The 23,410-nt window shown below is 48.6% G+C and overlaps 1 protein-coding gene across 11 annotated transcripts in view; it reads left to right on the plus strand.

Moving 5' to 3' along the window:
• MCF2L2 (MCF.2 cell line derived transforming sequence-like 2) overlaps window positions 1-23,400 on the plus strand; it is a 205,670-nt gene extending 182,270 nt beyond the window's left edge. For 6 of the 11 annotated variants that reach the window (XM_077348267.1, XM_077348266.1, XM_077348273.1 and 3 more), the window contains 9 exons: window positions 1,207-1,319; window positions 5,262-5,357; window positions 7,034-7,123; window positions 8,980-9,051; window positions 12,311-12,397; window positions 15,268-15,386; window positions 17,382-17,494; window positions 19,674-19,777; window positions 20,844-23,400. In XM_077348267.1, coding sequence (XP_077204382.1) covers window positions 1,207-1,319; window positions 5,262-5,357; window positions 7,034-7,123; window positions 8,980-9,051; window positions 12,311-12,397; window positions 15,268-15,386; window positions 17,382-17,494; window positions 19,674-19,777; window positions 20,844-20,944 — 895 coding nt within the window. In that variant the 3' untranslated portion in view covers window positions 20,945-23,400. The remainder of the gene's footprint in view (window positions 1-1,206; window positions 1,320-5,261; window positions 5,358-7,033; window positions 7,124-8,979; window positions 9,052-12,310; window positions 12,398-15,267; window positions 15,387-17,381; window positions 17,495-19,673; window positions 19,778-20,843) is intronic. The other 5 variants (XM_077348272.1, XM_077348274.1, XM_077348275.1 and 2 more) reach the window with 5 other exon arrangements.
• The last annotated feature ends 10 nt before the right edge of the window (window positions 23,401-23,410 follow it).

Consider the following 23,410-nt stretch of genomic DNA (forward strand, 5'->3'; position numbering starts at 1 on the left):
TTGAAAAGGGAATACATCTGAACGATAAATAAAAAATTAAAATATGACCATGTCTAAGAAGGCTTGATATTAGTCACTGGCAAATTCTAAAAACAGCCATGCAAATCTTTGTAGGAAGTGCCAATACTTGCAGATTTCCATCTAGGAGTAGCAATTTTGCATATACCGGGTCTGATACCTACTGACAGAGGGAAGAGTAAACTTGGACCAAGGTTCTTGGTTGAAGGGGAGAAGAACACGTTGATAGCCCACAAAATGATCTTGGGGCGCACAATGAATGAGCCAATGAACAATCTCTTTGCTACTATTATAGATAAGGCTTTCTTAGTTCACATTTGCCTTAGGCAACACGCTAGGAAGCGAGAGCACATCCCACCGTGAACCAATGCAGCAAATAGGCTTCCTCGGGAGGTGGTGGGTTCTCCATCTTTGGAGTTTTTTACACGGAGGCTGGAGAGCCATCAGACAGAGAGGCCGATTCCGTGAAGGCTCAAGGGGGTGGCAGGTTACACTGGATGAGGGATAAGGTTGTGAGTGTCCTGCGTAGTGCAGGGGGGTTGGACTAGATGACCCAGGAGGTCCCTTCCAACTCTATGATTCTAAGAAATGTAGAGATTGCCAGCATACGATTACTCAGTGGGAGCTGAGCGCAGACCCCCAATTGTAGGTTCCTCCCAACCAAGCGACCCTTTTGCCAAGATCCAGATCCACCAATGGAAGGAGGGGGAAATCCTGCTATGAGCAGAGCAGTCATGTGATGGACTTACTCTCGCACTGTGGGCATAGCTGATAGGTGTTGATACAGGAGGACCAAATGCCTCTCTTGCTGTTTCCCATGTCTGCTTCAGAACACCATTCTTCTTAGGAGCTGGCGTGTGTGAATCAGTTGTGACTTAGGAATAAGTTTTGCTCACTCCCACCACTGCCACCACTGGACAAGTGCACAGACGGAGGGAGAAGTGACAGGTGGCCCACAAGACTCTTGGATTCCACTCACCTATCCCTCCCGGACGAGGAGTTGCAATGCTTAAAAATTTCTGAGGGAGTTTTCTTATATGTCCAGCAAACAGTTGTTCTGTGGTTTATCTTGGCGGTCAAAAGTTAGTTCTTACAGGAAGGGTTTATTGTATTTATTTCCCGCAAGGGAACATCTCTTGTCCATTAGCATCTACCTAACACTTATTGTGTTCCTTCTTGCCTCTGCAGGTACGGCAGAAAGTCAGTAAGCTTGTGCGAAAACAGATCCGAGCTCTCAAGCCTAGTGGAGATGTCGAACAACAGAGACAGGAACACCAGCCCCCACGCCAGACAGAAAAGAGGTAAGCGTTATTGTGGCACAGGGCAATACATTCATAGGCCAACCCAAGGGGAAAATGGAGGAGACAATGCAAAACTAGGCCTGTTGTTTTTCTCTCCCCTGATAAGCCGTTGGGGGCTTTCGTTTTCCCGTTTCGGTAGTTTGACAAGAGGAGGGCAACCTTCATGGGATACGACTACTGCAAAAGGGTCCCAAAGGGTAATGTTGAGGCGCACAAAATCAGCCACCTGCTCTCTGTCCCTAGAGGGGTCAAGATTGCTAAAATGGCTCCTTCCTGGCAACTCGTCTTCAGTCTAGCTGGGGCACAAAATGCCGCTCCCCGTGGCCCCTGCGACTGCCCGTCACATGCCTGAACATCACTTTGAAGCGCCATCCTAAGCTGAGTTGCCATCTTTCTCGGGACAGTGATGTCAAAGGGCTTTGAAGGTGCGGCTACACATAGGACTGCATTTTCAGTATGTATTTGCTTGACTATTCGGTGTTCGGGGATGATTTGCCCCCATACGTCATCACATGACAACTTCAATATCCAGGAATGACTTGTCTGCAGGGACGGGCTATCCAAGATGTCACACGGCAGGCCAAACATCTGCCTTCCGGCATATGTAGCTCTGTTGTCTGAGATCTCGTCTGCCTGAAATGTTCATGATGGTTGAATATTTCCTCTGCCACTGAGCTGCGGAGATCTCCCCCGTCAGGGAGAAGTTTAGCTGTAGGAATTGACTTTGGCCTACACGGTGGACAGTGCATATGAGGAGCTGCTGAATTCCTAGTCAGTAATCCCCCCAGCTCTGTACTTGTCCCTACTGGCTGGCTTTGGCTGTCCCCGGTTCTGCTGTGGGAGAGTCTTTTGATCAGGAGATGCCCGTTGGTAAACAGTACAGTGAACTCAATAGAGTGCCCATTCACAGGGTAGCCTGCTTTCCCCCCTGGGCAGAGACTGATGCTGAAAAGAGTATTTATGTGCAGAGCCAACGCAGAAGAGACCGGCTGTCGTACAAATCCTCCAGTAATTCCTCAGCGATGGACATGCCAATACTTTCCTTTAGTTTAAAAGCCAGAATAGTCTTTTGATGGGAAGTTTTGCTGAATAAGAGTGCTGTTGCGATAGGAATTTTTTTTTTTTTCATGTGCGGGCCACACAGCATGCAACTGGAAAACTAGCTGTTTCACGTCAAACAGTACACTCCGGAAATTCAGAAGGGTGAGAGAGGAGCCGTTTGCCACCATCCTTGTAGCGTTCCAGTCATTTCACACCTTTGACAGCTTGTGCAGCAGTGCCTCTTGTGCGCCATCCGGTGGCTGCCTGAAGATTATACCTCAGGTTAACCCTCTGGGATTGTCGAGCAGGTTCCATGGGGACATTTTCACTCCAAGCACTTCCCCAAAGGAAGGGGGATTAGGCCAGCACACTACTCAAGGCACATAGTGCAGCAGAGTCTATCTGAACATGAGTCAGCAGTGTGACTCGGGGCCCAAAAGGCAAACTGGATTTGGAGTTGTATCAAAAGGAGTATTGTGTCTAGATCACAGGAGGTGATGGTACCGCTTTACTCTGCCGCGGTTAGACCTCACTTTAAAGTACTGCGTTTGGTTCTGAGTGCTACAATTGAAGAGAGATATAGACAAACTGGAGCGTGTCCAGAGGAGGGCAACGAAAATGGTGAGGGGTTTGGAGACCAATGAGAGCCTCTTGTGGCGCAGAGTGGTGAGGCAGCAGACATGCAGTCTGAAAGCTCTGCCCATGAGGCTGGGAGTTCAGTCCCAGCAGCCGGCTCAAGGTTGACTCAGCCTTCCGTCCTTCTGAGGTCGGTAAAATGAGTACCCAGCTTGCTGGGGGGTAAACTCTAATGACTGGGGAAGGCACTGGCAAACCACCCCGTACTTGAGTCTGCCATGAAAACGCTGGAGGGCGTCACCCCAAGGGTCAGACATGACTCGGTGCTTGCACAGGGGACACCTTTACCTTGGAGACCAAGATGTATGAGGAAAGGTAGAGGGAGCTTGGTTTGTTTAGCGTGGAGAGAAGAGGACTAAGGGGTGATATAATAGCCATCTTTGAGTAACTGAAGGGCTGTCACATAGAGGATGGAGCATTGTTATTTTCTGTTGCCCCCAGAGGGCGGACCAGAACCAGTGGGACGAAATGAATTCAAAAGAATTTTCGGCTAAACATCCAGAACAGGTTTCTGACAGCTACAGCGGTTTCTCAGCGGAACAGGCTTCCTCGGGAGGTGCTGGGTTCTCTTTCTTTGCAGAGGCTAGATAGCTATCTGACAGAAATGTTAATTCTGTGAGTTTTGGCAGATTGTAAATACTGATTTTAGCTGGCAGAAGATTTAGTTGTTTTGAATAGTTAATTCTTTAAAAAAAAAAATCCAAGCGTGCTGTTCTTTCTTTTTTGCACATCACATTGGGAAGGTTTTATTTTTTTTTTAGTTGAGAAACAAGAAACATATTGATAAAATCAGCGGATTGGGGCAGGGACATCTGCTGCTGACAGCAATGCTGCGGAATAGGTGGGAGGATGACGGAGGCACATTGGCGGTGTAACATTGCACAGGAAAGAAAGGCATGTGCAGGCACAGGGAATCTGCAGCTGTAAAACATTTCACAGCCACCATGGGCAGGGGTCTCCAACAGGTGGCCGGTGAGCAGGGCCAGATTTACATGAAAAGAGGCCCTAGGCCAGGGGTAGTCAACCTGTGGTCCTCCAGATGTCCATGGACTACAATTCCCATGAGCCCCTGCCAGCAAATGCTGGCAGGGGCTCATGGGAATTGTAGTCCATGGACATCTGGAGGACCACAGGTTGACTACCCCTGCCCTAGGCTATTCCACTTATGTGGCCCTTTCACCTCCCATTTTTAATTTTGTAAATTACATGAGAGATAATAAAATACATCATTACTGTGATATGTATCAATATGTTAAATGAAACATGTTGTGATTGGTACTAACCTTTATTTAAAAATGTGGAATATAGGCCCCTCTTGATCTTGAGGCCCTAGGCTGAAGCCTAGTCAGCCTATAGGAAAATCTGGCCCTGCCTGTGAGGTCGTTCCCAACACCTTACGCAGCCCTATGAAGAAGGATTACCTGCCCCCAGGTAGGACATGGAGATCTCCCAGAATCAGGGATGTCAGACCTCCCGGAATTACAGCTCATCTCCAGACTAAAGAGATCGGTTCCTCTGAAGAAATGCTGGCAGGGGCTCATGGGAATTGTAGTCCATGGACATCTGGAGGGCCACAGTTTGCCTACCCCTGCTTTAGGACTATCTTAACCTGGCACTGACAACCCTACCGTGTAGATTCAGGACAAGATTGCAAGAGAATATGCTTCCAGGAGAATCAAAGACCCGGGAACTGACGGGGCGCATCTCTCTATCAGTGCATGAGAGATGTCAATAGCTTGGGATGCTTTTCAATACTCAGAAGTAGCTCTCGGTACAGAACAGGTTGGAGACCCCTGCCTCAGGCCCTATTTAGGAAATCTCCCGCCTCCAAACTAACGCTTCATCATTTTCCCTTCCAGTGAACTCCACTGAGCTCTATTTTCTGTCTGTGGAATATTGCGGGGTTTTGCGGAGAAAGAGCTCTGCTTGATCTTTGATTTGTTTGGGAGTCTCTTGCCACTGACCCGTGCGCCTTGCAAAAACGATCCCTCCCGCCCCATTCCATTCCTGCCTCCGAATGAAACTCAGTCGGTCAAAAGCCTCCTCTTTGCGTAAAAGGGACTGGTTTGGCCCGGCTAGTTTGATTTCCTGTTTCACCTCCCTAGCCAGCCACCTGCTGTATCTCCACCCTCCCAGCTTGCCCCGGTTCCTCTCCCTGCTGTGTCCTCGCCCTCCGAGAGCTCCCTAACCGTCGCTCCCTCCATCGGTTGCCGAGCCCGACCCCTCCCACCTTACATCTCTCTCCCCTCTGCCTCTCTTTCCTAGCTGATTCTTCCAGCAGCCTTAACCTTGAGCGCTCAGCTCTTGCTAGAAAACGGTTTACGTTGCAAGGGCTGTCGAACCGCAGAGCTCCACCCAAAGGTAAACCCGATCACCACTTGCTCGCCAGCCATGCGCCTCCTGCATGCTGTCCTCCATCCCACGGTGCCACTCTCGTCTCTCCTCCGCAAGCAGGGCCACATCCCGTCACAGAGTCTTTGTCTGGTGTCCGCATCTAGGCTCGGCCAGTCTGCTTTTTCAGTAGCTCATTCCTGCTGTACTTGCAAAGAGGCACTTTCAAGAGATGGGCCACCAGTTTTATTGGCTTGTAACAGCAGCCTCTTGTGGCGCAGAGTGGTAAGGCAGCGACATGCTGTCTGAAGCTGTCTGTCCATGAGGCTGGGAGTTCGATCCCAGCAGCCGGCTCCAGGTTGACTCAGCCTTCCATCCTTCCGAGGTCGGTAAAATGAGGACCCAGCTTGCTGGGGGGTAAACGGTAATGACTGGGGAAGGCACTGGCAAACCACCCTGTATTGAGTCTGCCATGAAAACGCTAGAGAGCGTCACCCCAAGGGTCAGACATGACCCTGTGCTTGCACAGGGGATACCTTTACCTTTTTTTTAACAGCAGCCTAAGATACAAAAGTGTACATGGTGGGAAAATCTTTACAAGCAGAATATATTGTGGTCCCATGTGCAGTTAAAGTCACAAACTGCTTAGGAAACTTTTACAGCAATTTATTCATTTGTTGAATTTATAGACTGCCCCTCTCTGCAGGCAAGCTCAGGATGGTTTACAACATATTCAAATTCTGTTTAAAATGCAATAAAAACAGTAAAAGCAATAAATGCTCCATTATCCTGCTTTGCGACCGTTTGTTCAGTGATGGGATATTCTGCTTCTGTTTGTACAATGAGTACTCTAGGAATCTCTGGAAACTATGGTTTTGCTATAGAGTTTCCAACGATTCCTAGAGTTACCCACTGTCACTTCCAGTTTCCACACAGAAGTGACATACCAGCAAAGAGGCTATTGGTGTTTTTTTCAGTCTCTGTGGTGGGTGACAGTGGTGATCCATGGGAATATCCCCACCACATTTCCCCACATAGAAATCTGATTCCATTAACACTCAAGGGCATTACTTGAATATACACAGAATGACTTGAGATCTAATTTCGAGGGCCTGCCAATGTGAGGGGCTGTTATCTGAATTTAGAATAGTCTCCTGCCCACACCAGCATTCCAGAATCAAATTTCAGTATATTGTATATTTTGCTCAATATCTCTAAAATGTTTTTCATCTAGCTGGAGAAAAGCACAGAGTTGTTCAACTGTTTGCTAAAACAAACCCACAAACTGGCTTTGAAGCCTCTAGGATTTTATTTTGGGTTATGTTTGACCCCAGTAGACAAGCCAACTAACACATCTGTGATGAGACTCTGAAAGACTGTGTGCGTATGACTAGGCAACAAAATGCTTCATAGTACCCGTCATCCTCATTTTCGTTTTTTGTATAGGGTTCTATGCATGTCAGTGCAGTGTGTCGGCCGTTTTGTTTCTGTTGTTAGCTATCCTTGTCCCTAAGTCCAGACCAGCTCTGACTCTCCTAAGAAGTACTATTTTATCTCAATAACTTTACTGCAGTTTTAAACAGGAACTAGTTTCCTCCCCCCCCCCCCTCGAAGCACTTCCTTAATTGCCGTTTTCCTTCCTGTGTGCCTTTCTTTGCTTGCTTGCCTCTAACCCTTCCCTGACCTGCGCCTGTTTGTCCTCCCAGATCCGGAATCTAAAGAAAGGGATGTTACCCACCGCTTTTCCCTAGGCTCCTCCATCAGCGCCACAACTAACATCTCCGCTCTAACCAAAGGTACAGTCACACTAACGCCACCCCTCCGCTGCTTTTCTTTCTCTACTGACACCCAGACAGTCGGTGGCGGGACTTGAAAACTTTATGCCTGTTGCCTTGGGGCAGGGGTGGCCAAAATCCGGCTCCCCGGATGTCCATGGGTTGCAAATTCCCATGAGCACCTGCTGGCAGAGTGTGGGGAGAGCAGTCGGATCACCCGAAAGAGTAATGTTTGGCATGAGCTGAGAAAGAGGGTTGCCAACCTCCGGGTGGGGCCTGGAGGTCCCATAAAATCACAGCAGATCTCTAGATGGCAGAGATCAGTTCCCCTGGACAAAACAATTGCTTTGGAGCAGGGGTAGTCAACCTGTGGTCCTCCAGATGTTCGTGGCCTACAATTCCCATGAGCCCCTGCCAGCAAATGCTGGCAGGGGCTCATGGGAATTGTAGGCCACGAACATCTGGAGGACCACAGGTTGACTACCCCTGCTTTGGAGGATGGACTCCCAAGAGTCACCAGCACTGGCAGGGGCTCATGGGAATTGTAGTTCATAGGCATCTGGAGAGCCCCAGTTTGGCCAGCCCTGCTCTATGGCATTGTTCCCTGCTGGTGTCCCTCCCCAAACCATGCCCTCTTTTGGCTGCACTGTCAAATCTCCCGTAATTCCCCTTCCCCTAAGCTGGCAACCTTACCAAGAAAACATAGAGATTTGGCTAGCTTGTGCAATCTATATAAATCGCACATTTGGGTTACCTTGGTGCATAACTAAATTTTGGTCCAATGGCACCTTTAGGATCAACTAAGTTTTATTCAAGGTATAAGTTTTCGTGTGTGTGCAAATTTTGTTCTGCTGCTTCTGACCAACCCAGCGATCCACTTGAATCTCTCTTGGTGCATAATGTTTATACTGGGGTGTGCGCTGCGTTTCTTTATGGTGCAAAAGACGAAGGATCCTAAAGGAAGGATCCTAAAGGAATGGCACGGGTGCTCTATGGTAGCAGAGAAGGTTAGTTACCTAGAGACTGGAGGGCAAGAGGCCAAGATGGACCCAATTTGACCCAATCAATTAGTTAAATTGTCAAGCGTTGACCGGTCCCGGTGATAAAAAGGTTGGGGACCACTGGTTTAGATGGCTTGTGGGTCAGTTTCCAGTTTCCAAAAAAGGCGAAATAAGTAAGACATAATCCTCTGCGAGCCTCTTGTGGTGCAGAGTGGTAAGGCAGCTGACATGCAGTCTGAAGCTCTGCCCATGAGTCTGGGAGTTCAATCCCAGCAGCCGGCTCAAGGTTGACTCAGCCTTCCATCCTTCCGAGGTCGGTAAAATGAGGACCCAGCTTGCTGGGGGGGAAATGGTAATGACTGGGGAAGGCACTGGCAAACCACCCCGTATTGAGTCTGCCATGAAAACGCTGGAGGGCGTCACCCCAAGGGTCAGACATGACCCGGTGCTTGCACAGGGGATACCTTTACCTTAATCCTCAGCGAGCAATCCTCAGCGTGACAGAAAGATGTAACATTTGTCAAACCGATCCTCGTCTCAAACATGGGAAGATATATGACGCTCACGTCAGGTTGCTGCTTGGCTTCCATCGTTAAGGACCTAGCTAAGGTCTGGTACTAATAGCCAGAAGTACATCCAGGGGCTTTTATTCCACTTCCTCTCAGAACAGCAGCGAATCTAACAAAAGCAAAGCACAAATGGTTTCTAGGTGTTAAAGCATCTTTGCCAACTGATTGTTTCGCCGATGGTTTTACATGCTGGATAAACTGTGTCTTTTTTCGCATACCGCAAACCTATTCCTTTCCGCTCCAAAAGAGCCCGTGGGTGACCTCTAACAGTATTACCACTCTTCGTTCTCTGCAAACTCCCGCACAGGTCCCCTTGTTCCTGCCGTTAAGGTCAAGAGGCACGAAATAAAAAGCGACCCAACCCCTCTGGGGTTCGAAGGTACCCGTACTGACTCAGTGCATGGAGTTCTCTTGCGACGGCCCGTTGGTGTCATTCATGGGAATGCAATTCTGTACATCCTCCCACCTTTCTACATATTTGAGCCCCCCTGTTTATGGAATTCTGTGTATGAGTTAGCATACCCGACCATTTTCTTATTTTCCCTAGAAAACCATCATGTCATCATTCCCTCGTCTCTTCCACATACTTCTCTGTCTGCCAAGTTCCATTCCAGAATGAGCTGTGGGCAAAACAGTATAGATCAGGGGTAGTCAAACGGCGGCCCTCCAGATGTCCATGGACTACAATTCCCAGAAGCCCCTGCCAGCATTCGCTGGCAGGGGCTCCTGGGAATTGTAGTCCATGGACATCTGGAGGGCCGCCGTTTGACTACCCCTGGTATAGATCGTAAAGGGGAGGGAATTTCCTAGATAGAATCATAGAGTTGGAAAGGACCTCCAAGGTCATCTACTCCAGCCCCCTGCGGAATGCTCCAACAGGCCCCTCAGCTCTTCCGGGAGCCCATTCCAGCAGGTGGAGGCCAGGACCGAAAAGTCCCTGGCCCTGGTTGAGGCCAGGCAGAAAATCTTGGGGCTAGGGACCTCCAGCAGATTGGCACCCGCAGTGTGGAGAGCCCTCTGTTGGGCATAAGGAGAATTTTTAAAATATATATTATTCATGTGTTAAACGCTTATCAGGTGACATGATCATATATGGTCATGTTAACCCACCCACCCCCTCTCAAAATAGCCAATGATGGGCCTGGAGGGGATGGGAAGGGGAGGGGCCCCAGGTGGGCTTGGACACAGCTCTGCTTCCCAAGGATATTCTGCACAATTGTGCTGCTTCTGGGGTTTCTCAACAGTAAAAAATTTGAGAAAGCCTGCACTACCCAAAAGAGTCTCAAAGCAGCTTATAATTGCCTTCCCTTCCTCTACCCACAACAGTCACCTTGTGAGGTAGGTAGGGCTGAGAGAGCGCTGAGCACTGTGACTAGCCCAAGGTCACCCAGATGGCTGCATGTGGAGGAGGAATGGAAAATCCAACCCAGTTCTCCAGATTAGAGGCTGCCGCTCTTAACCACCCCTCCCAGAAGGAACCAGAGATACATAAGTAGTAAATCCTAACCGGAAACTTTTTTTCAAAAACCATGTGCCTTTTAAAATAATGAGGAAACTGCCAATGAGTGGCCAGAGAGGGGGAGATGGCTATGAAAATGTGTTGCATTTGCATGAGAAAACAGTGTAATCATATGGATCCAAGACACATGAATTAGTTCGGGTGCATCTGAACAGGTGGCCAAGCAATTGGCCAGCAACCCTTTCTCAAAGGTGATTGGATGCTGGAGCAGTGCTCCCATCTCACCAAAAGGCATTCATAGAATCATTTTGGGGAAAAACCTAAGATATAGGGGCAGGGAGGGAACTTGGCACCATCCCCTTGTTTGTCTGTGGACCTTTTCCTGGTTCCTGTCTCCCTTCCGCTCCCTTCCCATCTGTTGCTCATATCCCTTTTGGGGCTTCTTGCATGTTCCTCTTTGCTTGCTCTTGTGATCTTTCACGGCATGCTGATGTAGCTGTACCCCAACCGGTGCCCATTTGATCTTTCCTTCTCGCAGTCACTCTAAAGTGAGGCCTTGTTCAGTTAAGGATCTGATCCTATCATATGTAAGGATTTCAGTCTCCGTTTGGGACCTGGGCATCCCCCAGAATTACAGATCATCTCCAGAGTAAAGAGATTCTCCAGTTCCCCTGGAGAAAATGGCTGCTCTGGAGGGTGGATCTCCATTGCATTCTACTTCTCTGAGGTCCCTCCCCAAAGCCCGCCCACTCCTGGCTCCACCCCTAAAGTCCCTAGGTATCTCCCAACCTTAGTCATATGACACAGATTAATTACTTTCCTCACACACTTTAACTACCTCTTTTATGAGTGAAATTGGATATGTGTGTAAGGTTAAGGACAACTATATATCCAATTCAACTTACAAGTTCTGCTTTTAAAATATTAACCTAATGGATGACCAGCCTTGATGGTGGACCAACACTGGAGGGTGAAATATGGTCTTGTCATGGAAAGCCTTTTATTTATTTGAGCTTGTTGGTGTGCATGTTTGAAATTTAATGTTGGGTTTAACTGTTCACCACAGTTGAAGATCACGCTATACTTATTTTGCCTTCCCTCAAGTCCAAAACACCCAACACAGGTGATATGAGTCAGGTCATGGGTGGCAGACATGGCTTGTAGTTCCACCTAAGATCAGAGGGTCTCACCTTCAGAGCATTCCGTTCCTAGGTGGGACTCCAAGTTGAGTTGGCCACCTGTGACCCAACTCATGTCATGAATATTGTCTGTTTTGGTTCTCAGTCCGCCTCTTTGGAAGAGCCTCCCCTGATTTTAAATTCATTCATTTGGGATATAAATGTGACAGTGAAAATCTCCTGACCTGTTTAGTGAGGAAGACCACTAGGAATGGGTTGCATGTTCTCCCTGTCATCTCTAAGTTGGGTTCCGGAAAAGGGTTGCATGTTCTCTCCGTTGTCTCTAAGTTGGGTTCTGGAAAAGGGTTGCATGTTCTCTCTGTTGTCTCTAAGTTGGGTTCTGGAAAAGGGTTGCATGTTCTCTCCGTTGTCTCTAAGTTGGGTTCTGGAAAAGGGTTGCATGTTCTCTCTGCTGTCTCTAAGTTGGGTTCCGGAAAAGGGTTGCATGTTCTCTCCGTTGTCTCTAAGTTGGGTTCTGGAAAAGGGTTGCATGTTCTCTCTGTTGTCTCTAAGTTGGGTTCTGGAAAAGGGTTGCATGTTCTCTCTGTTGTCTCTAAGTTGGGTTCTGGAAAAGGGTTGCATGTTCTCTCCGTTGTCTCTAAGTTGGGTTCTGGAAAAGGGTTGCATGTTCTCTCTGTTGTCTCTAAGTTGGGTTCTGGAAAAGGGTTGCATGTTCTCTCTGTTGTCTCTAAGTTGGGTTCTGGGTTGCATGCTCTCCCTGTCGTCTCTAAGTGGGGTTCTGGAAAAGGGTTGCATGTTCTCCCTGTCATCTCTAAGTTGGGTTCCGGAAAAGGGTTGCATGTTCTCCCTGTCGTCTCTAAGTGGGGTTCTGGAAAAGGGTTGCATGTTCTCTCTGTTGTCTCTAAGTTGGGTTCTGGGTTGCATGTTCTCTCTGTTGTCTCTGTTGGGTTCCGAAAAAGGGTTGCATGTTCTCTCTGTCATCTCTAAGTTGGATCCCGAGCTAGCCCTTGTGCCTAAATCACCCCTGCTTCCTATCGCAGATGCTTTCGAAAGAACCCTCTTGGCTCAAGCCAAATGCACCGTCGCTCCCACCACAAGATCGGTACCTAGATCAGTTTCGCAGACAGGTAAAAGCCGTAAGAATATGGTTTCGGAGATGCAGCCCTCGTGCTGGGGGTGGGGGGAGAATATATCCAGGAACATAGAGTACAGTCCACCAAGAAATCCTTCGGCACTAATGCAAGAAAAATCCATGGGAATTCCAAGCTCTTATGTAGCACCTTCTCCTTTCCCTGGGGCTCGCACCAGAGAACGTCTCCATGGACCATGCCCAAAGTGTTTCAATCACGTCAGAACCCCTTTTTACTCCTTCAACAGGACTCACATTCAATCCTCTCGACTCATGCCCCCTTCTCTATCTCCTCTCTGTATTCTAAATGAGGGGCTGAGACCTTTCGTTCATCCAAGTTACTCTGCAAAGCCCTGGGTTCTTTTACACGCAGGGGTAGTCAACCTGTGGTCCTCCAGATGTCCATGGACTACAATTCCCATGAGCCCCTGCCAGCATTTGCTGGCAGGGGCTCATGGGAATTGTAGTCCATGGACATCTGGAGGACCACAGGTCGACTACCCCTACTTTACAGTACAATGCCACTTATCCTGTTGGTGGGCTGCTCTGTGTAAAAAAATTGAAGAGATTCTCAAGCTAAGGCCCTGCGGAGCTTGGAAGCAGAATTATTTCACTGCTCCCGAGAACATTAACGAGATATAAAGATTTGGAAGGAAAAGATGTTTGGGGTGGGGGGTGGCTTTTGAAAAACTGAAATGGTTTACATTTCTGCACTACCGTAAAACTTTTTCAAAACTAAAAATGGGGGCCAGCAATGTGTCCTTGGAGTTCTGGGTTTTCCAAAATGCTGCAACAGAGGCCAAAGGCTTATAAATGCAGCAAACAGTCATGATAAAGGCAAAATTCTTAACCTTCTTTCATTTTTATTGAGAAACAATTGCACTCTTAAACTTTAGGGGTTTTTTGGGGGGAGGGGTTACTTTTCACAGGAAAGAACGCAGGTAACTGCATCTTCTCCCTTGCAGAGAAAGAAGCAGTTCAAAGGAGAGTGTAGCTTTGTTTAAATAGAGAAATCATGTAACGGGGAAGGGTTAAGAGCCATCTTGGAGTCATGGTTTAGAGCGGCACCCTCTTATCTGGAGAACTGGGATGGATTCCTCACTCCTTCACAGGCAGCCAACTGGGTGACCTTGGCCCATTCCCAGTTCTCTCAGAGCTCTCTCAGCCTCTCCAACCTCACAGGATGTCTGTTGTGGGGAGAGGAAGGGTTGGTGATTATAAGCCGCTTTGAGACTTCTTCAAGTAGTAAAAAGTGAGGTACAAAAAGCCAGCTCTTCTCTCTTCTTTCCCATTTCTGTTGGCAACAACTTTTGAGGCTGCAGTTTAGAAAACAAATGCCAAGGAGAAACAGCAGGGCATCCTGGGTAATTTGGCCCTGTGTGTAGCCGTAACAGGTATATGTGGAATGTTAGGTATGTGTTGTCTTGCCAGTAGCCGGTTGCCTGATCACCTCTGGCGAAGAAGCACTGAGTCCAAGCGACCAGGCAGGGAATTTTCCGTAAACTGAAGAGAGCTGCCATTTCCCTCCCTTGTGTATTCCTGTGACTTCAGGAATGGGGGTTTTCCCTTGTTCTGCATGTGTTTTGCTTTCTGTAGCAGTCCACTGGATATCATGTTGGTTTATGTCTCACATTAAAAATGTGCCATTTAAATCTTCTGGGAGATATCCTGATATAAAGAGAGGAATCATGTAACGGGGAAAGGTTAAGCGCTCTGCTTCTGTTTCTGAGACCTGTCTTGAGTCATGGTTTAGATGAGCGTCAGCCTCTAATCTGGAGGGGTAGTCAAACTGCGGCCCTCCAGATGTCCATGGACTACAATTTCCATGAGCCCCTGCCAGCATTCAGCATTCGCTGGCAGAGGCTCATGGGAATTCTAGTCCACGGACATCTGGAGGGCCGCAATTTGACTACCCCTGGGCTGGACAGATCATATTTGTAACCAGGATTCAAATCCAAATCCTTTATTGGCATATAAAAACAGCCTTACAGTTGGAAGTGGAATAAATAGACATAAAAGCAAACTTAAGTAAAAGACAGAGTAAACACATCATGCTGACTCACCCACCCCTCCCAAAATGGCCAATGATGGGCCTGGAGGGGGTGGGGTGTGGAGGGGAGGGGCCTCAGGTGGGCGTGTCCACAGCTGTGCTTCCCAACCATGTTCTGCCCAATTGCGCCACTTCTGGGGTTTCTTGAAGCCTGAAGAAGGTTTCAGGGTTTTCAGGACTGGGAAAAGGATGCCTTAGACTGAGGAAGTGGACCTATTAGAGAGGGGAGGGGCTGTGGCTTAGTGGAAAAGCCCTTTTCTTGCCAGCTGAAGGCCCCCATCTCAATCTCCAACATCTCCAGTTAAAAGGATTAAGCAATAGGTGCTGTGAAAGACTTCTCCCTGAGGCCCCGGAGAGGCGGCTGGATTGTCTGTAGCCCTTTGGGAAGCTAAGTTTATGTCGCGTTTGATCATTCCCTCATTATATTCTTTGTAGCCAATGTTAACCATAGACGCTTTCTGACAAAAACAAAGGTTGAACGGACTTTGACGAAACTGGCGAACATATTTTTACCAATGAAGGCTTGTAGCAGAAACACTGACCTTGTGAAACACCATGAGTTCTACTTTTTCATACGTTAAGCAATAAACCGACAACGCAAATCCAAATTGCTTCTGTATTCATAAGGATAAGTTGATTTATAGCTATTCATGGTACTTTTTATTGTCTTCCGATTCAGTATAAGGTAGACACATGTGTTTGGGCGTTCGCCAGTGTCTTGTAGGCAGTTCAAGGGGCGAAACTCTTGCCCTGCGGTAAAAGGACAGGCCAAATGGGATCCAGGAACTAACACTGATCATGTTGTGTCCTTTGTAAAGGTTGGCCCAGCAGGCAAATGCCTTCGCTCGACACATTTGAGGATTTTGAAGCCATCCCGTCCAGCGCAGAAGAGCTATCAAACTCTTCGGATATGGAGGAAGAGAACCAGCCAAACAACGTACGTCATGGCCTTGGGGAGTCCTTGCTGCCGTTTCCCACACCGCCGTGGACCTGCTCCATGCTGGGCCTCAACCCTGCAGGATATTTGGCTTTGTGTTTTACCAAAGAGCAGGAAACGTTTCAAAAACATAACCTAGTGACGAAATTCAGACAACTCACATATCTTGATTATTTTCCCTGAACCAGAATAGTTTAAACCAGGGGTAGTCAAACTGCGGCCCTCCAGATGTCCATGGACTACAATTCCCATGAGCCCCTGCCAGCGAATGCTGTTCTGCAGGGTGCTGTTCTGTCATTCCAGCATGCAAGGATACAAAGCAGCACTGAATGCAGAATTAAGATCCTCGGATAAGATAAGGATGACAATGAAGATTGAGGGCCATTTCGCACGGCTTCAAAGTAGCACAATGGTTGCTATTTGGAAACGCTACTAATTTGCCATAACCCACGACGTCGTAGACAATCTGCAACAATCCTGAAACCAATCAGCAAAAAGCGCTTCATTGTGGCGCTTTCAGGGGAATCCAGAAAAGTGGATTCACCCTCCGGATAGCGATACACTCCTGCAACCAATCTGCAACAGTAGCGCTAAAGACCTGTGCGTTACCATTGTTGCTGGTTCTTCAAAGTCCCTCCCCCTGGCTCTCTCCTCCAAACTTCCGGCGAAGCGATCGCCATTTTTTTTTCTCCGAGCGAGCGGGGATAAACGCCCCGGCGAGCCTCTTTCTGTTTAGAGGCTTCCCTGGCTTCAGTCCTTCACCTTTAGTCACTAAGCACAAACCACTGAAAAGCCCGTTTGCTGAAATAAAGTCCCTTTATTTTTTACAAATAAATTCAGCTGAAAATCGGGCCCGTGAGAGGGGGGGGGGATTTTTTTTTTATCACTCGAGGCAGCGTGCAAACGATCATACAATCAAACGACAGCTCACATTAGGCAGCTGGATGGGTCTCTCCGTAGCAACGAATCTACCTAGATTCGTTGCTATGGGTCGTTTTTTTTTTTTAAACCTTTCTTAAAGGGAAAGGGGCTGTTTGGGAGCATGCTAACGGCTGCCCATTGGCTGCTTGACGGCCAGGGGCGGGACGAGCTTGGCAATAGCGCTTCCTTTCTAGCGATTTCTGCCGAGACCGGAAGCCTGTGGGAAACGCTAAAAAACGCAACTGATTCCACTACAAAGGCAGGTATGCATAACGACGAATTCCACTATTTTAAATGGCGATTTTTCATTCCGCAAACAATTTGCAACAAAGATCCCTGTGCGAAAAGGCCCTGAGTCTTGCAGACTTCTTAACATTTCAGGAGAGGCTTGGCTTTGCATCTTGCTCTTTTGTCGTTAAATTTAAGATGTTGCCAAGAATTCAGGGCTATCTGTGATAGAACCGACCCTACTGAATGACTCACCTCAGCATATCAGGCTGGTCTCCTTCCTGCTGAAAGTCCTCTGCTGGATTAGAATCTGGCTCTCTCTGAAATGCATTCCTTGGGCCTCCTAGAGCTGCCTTTCTCAACTCTTTGCCGCTAAGAAACCCCCGAAACATTCTTCAGGCTTCAAGAAACCCTAGAAGTGGCATGATCGTGCAGAATATGGTTGGGAAGCAGAGCTGTGGACACGCCCACTTGGGGGCCCCTCCCCTTCCCACCCCCTCCAGGCCCATCACTGGCCATTTTGGGAGGTGGGTCGACATGACCATATACGGTCATTTATTTAAAAAATAATTCCCACCCATTTGGGACACCCTTCCAGGGCCTTCAAGAAACCCCATGGCTTCAGAAAATGCTGGTTGAGAAAGCCAGTTCTAGAGGAATACCCTCTCTTTCTTCCCCTACCCCTACCCCTACCCCTACCCCTACCCCTACCCCTACCCCTACCCCTACCCCTACCCCTACCCCTACCCCTACCCCTACCCCTACCCCTACCCCTACCCCTACCCCTACCCCTACCCTCCCTCCGCAGTAACTGCATATGCTCTCTCTCTCTCTCGTTCATTTTAGGGGTCCAATCTTTACCGGGTAGAAGGCGGTTATGACACCTGTTTCCCCGATTCCCTAATGCTCGAGGATGGAGATTTAGTGCAGTTCATCCAGGAGGGTGAAGATGGACAATGGTACGTACGGCTGCTAGCAGGAGAGGGGGAGCCCCGCAGAGAAGAGGGGGTCAGCCACACTGAGAAGGTGGCCGGGGTATTGAAAACATGGCTGTGGCTCCAGCACACCCGGAGAAATGAAAGCCAGAGGAACTGAGACTCCCAAGACGAAGGGAAACAGCTTGTGTGACCATCCATCATCTTCATTGTCTACGCCAGGGGTAGTCAAACTGCGGCCCTTCAGATGTCCATGGACTACAATTCCCAGGAGCCCCCTGCCAGCATTTGCTGGCAGGGGGCTCCTGGGAATTGTAGTCCATGGACATCTGGAGGGCTGCAGTTTGACTACCCCTGGTCTACGCTGTCATGATTTTTTGTTGTTCTCGCTGTCATTTGCTGTTTGCTCCTCCAGCTGCTTTAAGGCCTTGGATGGGTGAGCAAGGGGGGGGGGAATAGGGCCCACCTCTGCCCCCCTGACTACCTTCATGAGCTGCTGGCACACAGAAGCCAGGTTGGCAAATGGATGGGGCCCGACGGCACTTCTCAAGGGGCTGGATTTGACCCAAACATCTCCCATAGCTGCTCCCTACCCTAAGTTGGAAGCTGCAAGAAAGAAAATTACTCTATGCACAGCCCCTGTGATGATATTTATGGGGAATTGGAAATTCGGCGCACGGAACAAAACTATGGAAGATGTCAGAATTCTCCCAATGCAACATTCATGCTGTTCGCGCTTTGAGATGCCTTTTTGCCTCATCTACTAATTAAGGGCACAGTCTATGTTGTGCTGCAAGACCTGGGGTGGATCTCCAGCTGTTTTGTACTAAATGCATCTGGGCATGGGGTGGAGAGTGGGCGGCTAATTTGTTTGGAAGCAATGAGGAATGGGAGCATTTTCCTATTATTTCAATACAAATTGTTCCTTTCAAGCCATTATTTTGGATGGGGGGGAATCTATCTGCATGTTTTGATTGGGAAATTTGGTTGATGTAGCAGAGTATGCCCGTTCGTAGAAGCATGATACTGAGTGCAGGAAATAAATCTCCCAAGAAGCCTATTTCAAAGACAGTAATCTTACATTTATTCAAGTAGATCCAGTTTGCATTCAGGTTGCAGTTGAAAGGGGAGAGAAGTGGCTGGACTAGATGGACCTTCACTGGTCTGATCCAGCAGGGCTCTTCTGAGGTCCTTATGAAGGCCCTGGCCTCTCTGCCCTCTCGTTGGCCCTCCAGAGGAACTGGTTGGCCACTGTGTGAGACAAGAGGCTGAACTAGAGGGACCACTGGTCTGATCCAACAGGGCTGTTCTAAGGTTCTTATAGCCTCGGCCTCTCTGCCCTGTTGCTGGCCTTCCAGAAGAACTGGTTGGCCCCTGTGTGAGACAGGAGGCTGGACTAGAGGGACCACTGGTCTGATCTAGCAGGGCTGTTCTAAGGTTCTTATAGCCTCGGCCTCTCTGCCCTGTTGCTGGCCTTCCAGAGGAACTGGTTGGCCCCTGTGTGAGACAGGAGGCTGGACTAGAGGGACCACTGGTCTGATCCAACAGGGCTCTTCTGATGTTCTCATGAAGGCCTCGGCCTCTCTGCCCTGTTGCTGGCCTTCCAGAGGAACTGGTTGGCCCCTGTGTGAGACAGGAGGCTGGACTAGAGGGACCTCTGGTCTGATCCAACAGGGCAATTCTGATGTCCTTATGAAGGCCTCAGCCTCTCTGCCCTGTTGCTGGTTCTCCAGAGGAACTGGTTGGTCCCTGTGTGAGACAGGAGGCTGGACTAGAGGGACCACTGGTCTGATCCAACAGGGCAATTCTGATGTCCTTATGAAGGCCTCAGCCTCTCTGCCCTGTTGCTGGTTCTCCAGAGGAACTGGTTGGCCCCTGTGTGAGACAGGAGGCTGGACTAGAGGGACCTTCACTGGTCTGATCCAGCAGGGCTCTTCTCATGTCCGTATGAAGGCCTCGGCCTCTCAGCCCTGCCCCTTCTGTTCAAAACATGCCGTCCACCTCCCCCTCGGTGGCTTTGAATAAAAATTAAAGATACCAGCTGCTCTGGTGAGATTTTCTTTCATTAAGTAGTCAGACTCCCCTAGACCTTCATGCGGATAAAGGCACTGTCCTCATTGCACGAGGGTTTTCTTGTTTTAAGATCTCAGTTGTGGACTCAGAAAGGGAGGAGAAACTGTGATCATTTCCTTTGCATGTTCAGGTTAGTGAAGAAGCTGGTTTCTGAGAAAACAGACTGGGTCCCCTCCAGTCTGCTCCACCCGGCAGAGGGAGACGCCAACAACATCCGCCGACACAGCAACGCAGGTAATTCTGACATCATCACCACCCTCAGCTTTAAAGCAGGGAGCTGCTAGAAACTCCTGGAGGAAGGGAAATCCTGTATATCCACTGGCTCCTGCTTTCTCCTTTCATTCATCTGTTGCCACCTGTGCCTCTACCTAACCACCCCTTCTCTGATTCTCCCCAAATCTCCTGTAGGCCTGATCCCTCCATCAGCTGGGCAGCAGGGAGGGGGAAGGCTCAAAGCAGAATTTGCATCTTGCTCAATTCTTCTCCACGCCTCTTTCCACTGTATCCCCCTTGCTGATGGGAGGGATAGAGGGACAAGCATGTTCCACACCAACCGCATACCAAACAACAGGCAAGCCACGGCGATGGTGAGAGGCTTGGGGCAGAAATTGTGCTAGACGCAGGTCTTGCTTCTATTCTCCTTCCCTGCCTTCCAGCTGATTGGCGTTGATGATGCTGTTGTTGCTATGGCTGCCTTGGTGTTCTCTTCTTCACTGCCTCTTCCTTCCACTGTCATTGCTCTATCATTATCCTATTGCTGATGCTGTTTCCACTTAGTTTTGTACTGTATTGTTATGTCCTGTATTTTAATGGGGTTTTATCCGGGGTTTTTAACAAAGGACTACTGTAACCTATCATGAGCCAGCCTCAGGAGTGGCAGGAAATAAATTTAATAATAATAATAATAATAATAATAATAATAATAATAATAATAATAAGTAGTAGTAGTAGTAGTAGTGGTAGTAGTAGTAGTAGTAGTGGTAGTAGTAGTAGTAGTAGTTCTTTAATTTCCATTGTATTGCTGACTGTGATCTTTCAGTATCCTCCCCCCCCCCCAATTTAAGTTGCTCTCTGCTCACTTCTCTAGTTTTGGGGGTTATAAGAAACTTCAGCTGACAAATGTTTTGCAGATGTTTTGGCTTCCCACCACCTACAGCAGCTTGTTGGGGCCCACAGCAGCCGCATCTCTCTGGCATCGAGCGCATGTGCCACAGCTGCCATACCCGTGATGCACCGTTGTCTCAGCGTGTCCCTACTAGCGAGACCCTAATACCCACAAGTCTGTGTTTTCCTCTTTCAGATGCCTACAGTGGTACCCGCAGCACCACACCCACAAACTCAGAGATGAAGGGGAGCGAGCTAGCGAGAAAGTTAACAGCACAACAGAAAGCCGGGAGCTGAAAACCCCTGGATACATTTCCTCAGGACTCCACACCCTCTCCTCTGCTTACCGGCAGATGCTGGATCAACACGCCTTCCCCTCAGGTTCTGAACGGCAGAGCTCTGCAAAATCTCATCAGCACGGAGATGCATTTTGGAAGAAAAACAAAAGGCCGGATGAACCGAACCACCTGGAAGACAATGCAAGGGCGTCAGAGCGATCGTAGCATTTGGCAAACACACCCGGAGTATATGCTTTTTAACAAACAAAAACGACTTTCCGGAACCATCGGAAAGGGTGTTGCCTAAATTAGGCTGTCAGCAGAGCGACAGGTCCCTATGCTTGTGGTAGTTTTGGTTGAATGCTCGGTTATTTAAGGAGAGATCTATGAATGTCCCCCTACCCCCCTACCCCTTGAACCCCGGATGATGTTTGGTTGCAGAGAAACTCTCTTTGTTCTTTCATTGCTGCTGCACACTCCCCCCTTGAGTTCCCTTGGGTCAATGGCTGTTGTGCTTGGTCATCTCAAGACAATCTTTAAGTACAACAATCCTTAGGTCAGGGGGAGGTCCGGAAGACGTAATTGCTGGACCCGAGGCAACCACAAGGCCTTTGCAGAACATCCGAGGTCCTGCTTTCGGATGTAGCCTTCTGCTTAGAGTTTTGGGCGCTAACTGGTAATACAGAGGTATCTTGGGGGTAAACATTGGGATGAGTTAGCCAAGGGCAAAGATCAGCCAGCCAAAGGCAGTTCCGGGATATGCTTCTGACATCAAGAGACTGCCTGTGTTTCCCCCAGTGTGCGATCCCGTCCAGCCGCACGCAGTGCTGCAATTCTGTTCGATGCTGCTGTTTGGCATTCTTACACTTGAGTAGAGTGCTGTGGGTCATGACTGTCTCCTGGGCTCTGGAACAGGAGTCTATGCCCTAACCAAATTTATAAGCGCACCCCTCTGTATCACACCCCCCAAATGTTTCAGTGCTTTCAGATGGACTCCCCACCCTGTTGCGATGATTCTGTGGTTGTGTTGAAGCTTTGTTGCCATGGTATTTTGAGAAAGGCTGTGCCGATTCTCTGCTGCAACAGAGAATGCCCTGGGGGCATTCAGGTTCGTGGGATTGCAAGAGTTCCAAGGGGAGGGGTGGGTGGGAAAGAGATGTATGTTTTGCATGAAGGCATTTTTAACAGCAGTGGGGGAAATTAGTTCCCGCAAAGCTGCTCGTAGTGTATTGTTCAACGCCAACTCTAATCTAGGGATAGGGATAGTCAATGAGTCACGTTGTAGGTATGGCTGGGAATCCAAGAGAAAGCCAAAGTATTATGCCCCATGACCCTTAAGTGGGTGGCCTTGGCCAGTAACAGTTTTCTCGGTGATCTCACAGCCCACCTACCTTGCAGAGTGTCTGTTTTGGGGAGAGGAAGGGAAGACAGTTGTAAGTCACTTTGGGATTCCTTTGGGTAGTAAAAAGTGGGGTACAAAAACCCAGCTCCTCCTTCTCCTCCTCCTCCTTCTCCTCCTCCTTCTTCCTGAGAAGTACATCCCAGGATGGCCTAGGAATGGTGTGTTTTGGAATGCACTGTCACAGTCCCCCACTGGTTAATTGTTCCTGAAAGCTTTACCCCCCCCCCCCAAAAAAAAAAAGCTGCATGGGGTGTTTGTGCAATTGATGCAGTCCTCACTGTGCCAAGGACAAAAGCCAGAACGGGTGCCATTTTGTTTCTTTGCATTGCAACGGCCGAAATCATCAGCCATCTTTCCTGACTATTTGTCGATATGAAGATTGATTATTCGGTTGCGAATTATTTGTTCCTGATATTTAGTTCTGGTGGCTGAGCTCCTACGTCACACTTTCTGTCACTTTCACAGATGGGGAATCTCCGTCTAAGGCAGTGGTTCTCAACCTGGGGGTAGGAACCACTTAGGGGTTCGAATGACCCTTTTACAGGGGTCGTGGCAGGGCAAGCAGCATGGCTGGGGGGGCACTATCCACACAACAGCCTTGTGGGGTAGATCGAGAGAGAGAGTTCGTCTGTCTGGAGCAGCGGAAAAGAGCAGAACTTGAACTAAGAAACCCCAGAAAACAACCTATTTATATACAGTCCTGAACAATGGATCTTCACGCCATTGGTCAATTTCGGTTTAATTTCTGTGAAAGAACCCTTGCATAATTTTATGGTTGGGGGTCACCACAACATGAGGAACTGGATTAAAGGGACACGACATTAGGAAGGTTGAGAACCACTGGGCTAAGTGCTGAGCTGCTTAGTCAGCAGATCCACACCACTTTAAATGGCAGGTGTGGGGATTGGATGCTTGGTTGCTGCCCGATATTTAGGATAAAGGACTTCCTGTAAACAAAATCAGAACAACAGGACAACAGTTAGGCTGACCCTCGATGTGCAACTTTTAATGAGTAGAGGGCTTTTCTATGCACAAGAATATCTAGAGCAGGGGTAGTCAAACTGCGGCCCTCCAGATGTCCAT

Source organism: Paroedura picta, chromosome 8 (genome assembly GCF_049243985.1).
Source record: "Paroedura picta isolate Pp20150507F chromosome 8, Ppicta_v3.0, whole genome shotgun sequence".
In the NCBI taxonomy this organism is placed as follows: domain Eukaryota; kingdom Metazoa; phylum Chordata; class Lepidosauria; order Squamata; family Gekkonidae; genus Paroedura; species Paroedura picta.